Source organism: Protobothrops mucrosquamatus, unplaced genomic scaffold (genome assembly GCF_001527695.2).
Source record: "Protobothrops mucrosquamatus isolate PMUCROS unplaced genomic scaffold, P.Mucros_1.0 scaffold1642, whole genome shotgun sequence".
NCBI classification, from domain to species: Eukaryota; Metazoa; Chordata; class Lepidosauria; order Squamata; family Viperidae; genus Protobothrops; species Protobothrops mucrosquamatus.
In genome coordinates this window covers 4,758-8,465 of record NW_015387801.1, presented here as the reverse complement: position 1 = coordinate 8,465, position 3,708 = coordinate 4,758, and the positions used below count along the sequence as shown (strand labels likewise).

At 45.8% G+C, this 3,708-nt stretch overlaps 1 protein-coding gene across 1 annotated transcript in view; it reads left to right on the top strand.

Moving 5' to 3' along the window:
• Positions 1-3,099, top strand: part of LOC107293530 (receptor-type tyrosine-protein phosphatase S-like) — a gene marked incomplete at both ends in the record, with an annotated part of 117,587 nt that extends 114,488 nt beyond the window's left edge. The window contains one exon of the mRNA XM_029285415.1: positions 2,976-3,099. Within this exon, the coding sequence (XP_029141248.1) occupies positions 2,976-3,099 (124 nt within the window). The remainder of the gene's footprint in view (positions 1-2,975) is intronic.
• Between the last annotated feature and the right edge of the window lie 609 nt (positions 3,100-3,708).

Genomic DNA, 3,708 nt, shown 5'->3' with positions numbered 1-3,708 from the left:
CTCCTCCTCCTCCTCCTCCTCCTCCTCCTCCTCCTCTTCTTCTTCTTCTTCTTCTTCTTCTTCTTCTTCTTCTTCTTCTTCTTCTTCTTCTTCTTCTTCTTCTTCTTCTTCTTCTTCTTCTTCTTCTTCTTCTTCCTTTAATAGCTTCTAGGTCTCCTGAGGTGGAGACAAAGTTTCAAAGCATTGTGGATCACACTTATGCAAAGCGAATAAAGTTATATTTTTTAAAAAAATCATTCCTCTGTTGGTTTGATTGCCTTTTCCCAGCTCTGGTCAGGCCTCTATAGTTTTGCTTTTTTTTTTTTTTTTTTGTCTTTTTCTCAATGCAGAATTTTGATGATTTGCTTGAAGCCCAGAACTGGCTAGCACAGCCATACTTTGAATTCCAGAGTTGAAAGATTGTCCAATTTCATCTCCTGCGATTTCAGGAAATTCTCAATTATCCTGACCACGTCTCCATTCAGCTTTTGCTAAAACAAATCCCTTTTTAAAACAAAAAACAAAAAAACACACTTTCTTCTGAGCCACATTGCTTCCTTAATTTCTGTATTGTGTTTCCGATTGGGGTGGTCTGGTGACCCCAGAGGGCTCAATTGTTTCCACACCAGGATCTTTTCACTGAAAACATATTTTCTCTTGACTGAGAAAACCACCAAGCTCAGAGAGGACAAAGGACTAGATAAGAAGCAACCTAGAACTAAGGAGGAATTTCCTGACAGTGAGAACAATTAACCAGTGGGACAACCTGCCTCCAGAAGCGGTGGATGCTCCAATGCTGGAAGTTTTTAAGAAGAGACTGGACAGCCATTTGTCCGAAATGGCGTAGGGCCGTGGTGGCGAACCTATGGCACGGGTGCCACACCTGGCACGCAGAGCCCTCTCTGTGGGCACGCGCACCGTCACCCCAGTCCTAGGCCTTCAGCTGGGTTTTATAAACCCTTTTCGTTTTAGGTCTCTGCCGCTGTGTGCAAAAAAAAAAAAAAAAGTTCAGTCAATCAATTTCAACTTCTCACAGAAAAAAAAGATCTGCAAAGTTGGAATTGATTGATTGAACTTTTTAGTCCCACCCAGTCTGCCGTTACCACTGCAGCCACGTCCACCCAATGGGCCACACCCACCCAATGGGCCACACCCACCCGGCACCCGACGATACATAAGTGCGTTTTGGGTTGCAGTTTAGGCACTTGGTCTCTAAAAGATTCCCCATCACTGGAATAGGGTTTCCTGCCTGAGCAGGGGGTTGGACTAGATGACCTCCAGGGTCCCTTCCAACTTTATCATCATCATCATCATCATTATTATTGTTGTTGTTGTTGTTGTTGTTGTTGTTGTTATACACTGTCAGGAACTTTCTCATTAATTCCAGGTTGCTTCTCTCTTTGATCAGTTTCCAACCATTGTTTCTCATCCTTCCCTCTGGTGCTTTGCTGAACTACCGGGCCCCCTCTTCTTTGTGGCAGCCCCCCAGATACTGGAACACTGCTATCCTGTCTCCCCTATTTCTTCTTTCCTTTAGACTAGCCAAACCCAAGTCCTGCAGCCGTTCTTCGTATGTTTTAGCCTCCAGGCCTTGGATCATCTTAGTTGCTCTTCTTCTCTGAACTTTTTCCAAACTCTCAATATCCTTTTTGTAGTATGGTGCCCAAAATTGGCTGGAGTGCTCCAGGTGTGGTTTTACTAGGGTTTTATAAAGCGGTACTAATACTTCGCGTGATCTTAATTCTATGCCTCTCTTTATGCAACCCAGGATTGTATTAGCTCAGGGGCTAGTGATAGCAGGGAAAACAAGGCACGATCTGGAGGAAAAACCCGCTTGCAAGCAGTATATTAAAACCACTATTCATTATTACTTCTCCCAGGGTCCCTTTGAATCCCAGCCAATCCACAGGTGGCGTAGTGTTTTGGTAACTGGCTCCTTTGGCACACTCTTCAAGGTCTCTCTCTGGCTCCAGGCAGCAAAACCGTCTCCTAGATAAGGGTGATGCATTCCTTCTCCTGGGGGGGGGGGAAGGATGTAGTAGCAAGACAGTGCAGAGCATCCCCAAAGCATTCCCCCTCCCAACAGAATGGCAGGCCCCAAAGAATGGTTATGAAAGCACGTATACTGTAAAGGGGGGAAACAATACATTTATTTGAGGACCTGACAGCCACCCTGACTGGAGATTTGGGACAATTTCTAGCATTTTTAGCAGGCACTGGATTGAAGAAAGAAGCCCTATACCAGGGGTAGGCAACCTTGGCTCTTTTATGACTGGTGGACTTCAACTCCCAGAATTCCTGAGCCAGCCATGCTGAGGAGAAATGGAGAGGTTTCCAAGCTCAGCCATGCCGGCTCAGGAATTCTGGGAGTTGAAGTCCAGACAGACAGACAGACAGACAGACCTAGATCAGGGATAGGCAACCTTGGCTCTTTTATGACTCGTGGACTTCAACTCCCAGAATTCCTGAGCCAGCCATGCTGAGGGGAAAGGGAGCGGTTTCCATGCTGAGCCAGGTCGGCTCAGGAATTCTGGGAGTTGAAGTCCACGAGTCATAAAAGAGCCAAGGTTGCTTACTCCTGCCTTAGCTTAACCATGAATTTGAAGCGGGAAAGGAATGTCTGTAAACTTTCCAAACGAAATTAGCTGAGGCCATTTTCTCTTCCTTTTCGGTTGCCACAGAATTGGGAGGGGGGGATGAGTGTTTTATCTTAGATATAACCATAAGTTGTTCCCTGGGAACCAAGGTCATTGCTAACTGCATTTTGGCAGGCTGTAGTCTCCGTGGCAATTGGTTAATTGAGGAATGTGATTTATGACTCACTGTTGGGGTGGGAAGTTTGTAACTTTGTAACCTTTTGGGGGAGTGTTTCAGTTTTGGGTTCGTGCTGTTATTAGGTAGCCCAATAAAAATGTTCTTTAAAAGGAACTCCTCATCTCTCGGAATCATGACAACGTCATTGTGTCTTAATAAACCTTTCTTCCTCTCTCTCCTAGTCCATCGATCCTGGGCAACAGTTCACGTGGGAACACTCCAACCTCGAGGTGAATAAGCCCAAAAACCGCTACGCCAACGTCATCGCCTACGATCATTCTCGCGTCATCCTCCTCCCGATCGAAGGTACCGAGGAAATTGGGGAGGGAGGAGAAATGGGTTGTGGGTTGACCTCCTCAAAAGCGGAGAGTCCCATTACGGGGTTGTTGTTTTTTTGCGGTCATGAATTTGCTGTACAAAGCTTAGATGAAATCAAGAGGGCTTGCTGGTCTTCTCATCCGCCATGTTTAAACTACAATGATCCTTGGCGTAGGATAGCGTTGAGAGGGAGGAAATGGGAAGAGCTTGAGGCTTGGACCGTGCTCTTCAACATCTTCATCAATGATTTGGACGAGGGGATAGATGGGGAACTCATCAAATTTGCAGACGACACCAAGCTGGCAGGAATAGCCAACACTCCAGAAGACAGGCTTAAGATACAGAAGGATCTGGACAGACTTGAACACTGGGCACTATCTAACTAAATGAAATTCAATGGTTCTACATTTAGGCAAGAAAAACCAAATGCACAAGTACAGCATAGGTGGCACCTTGCTCAATAGTAGTAACTGTGAGAGGGACCTTGGAGTCCTAGTGGACAATCACCTAAATATGAGCCAGCAGTGTGCTGCAGCTGCCAAAAAGGCCAACACAGTGCTAGGCTGCATTAACAGAGGGATAGAATCAAGATCACGT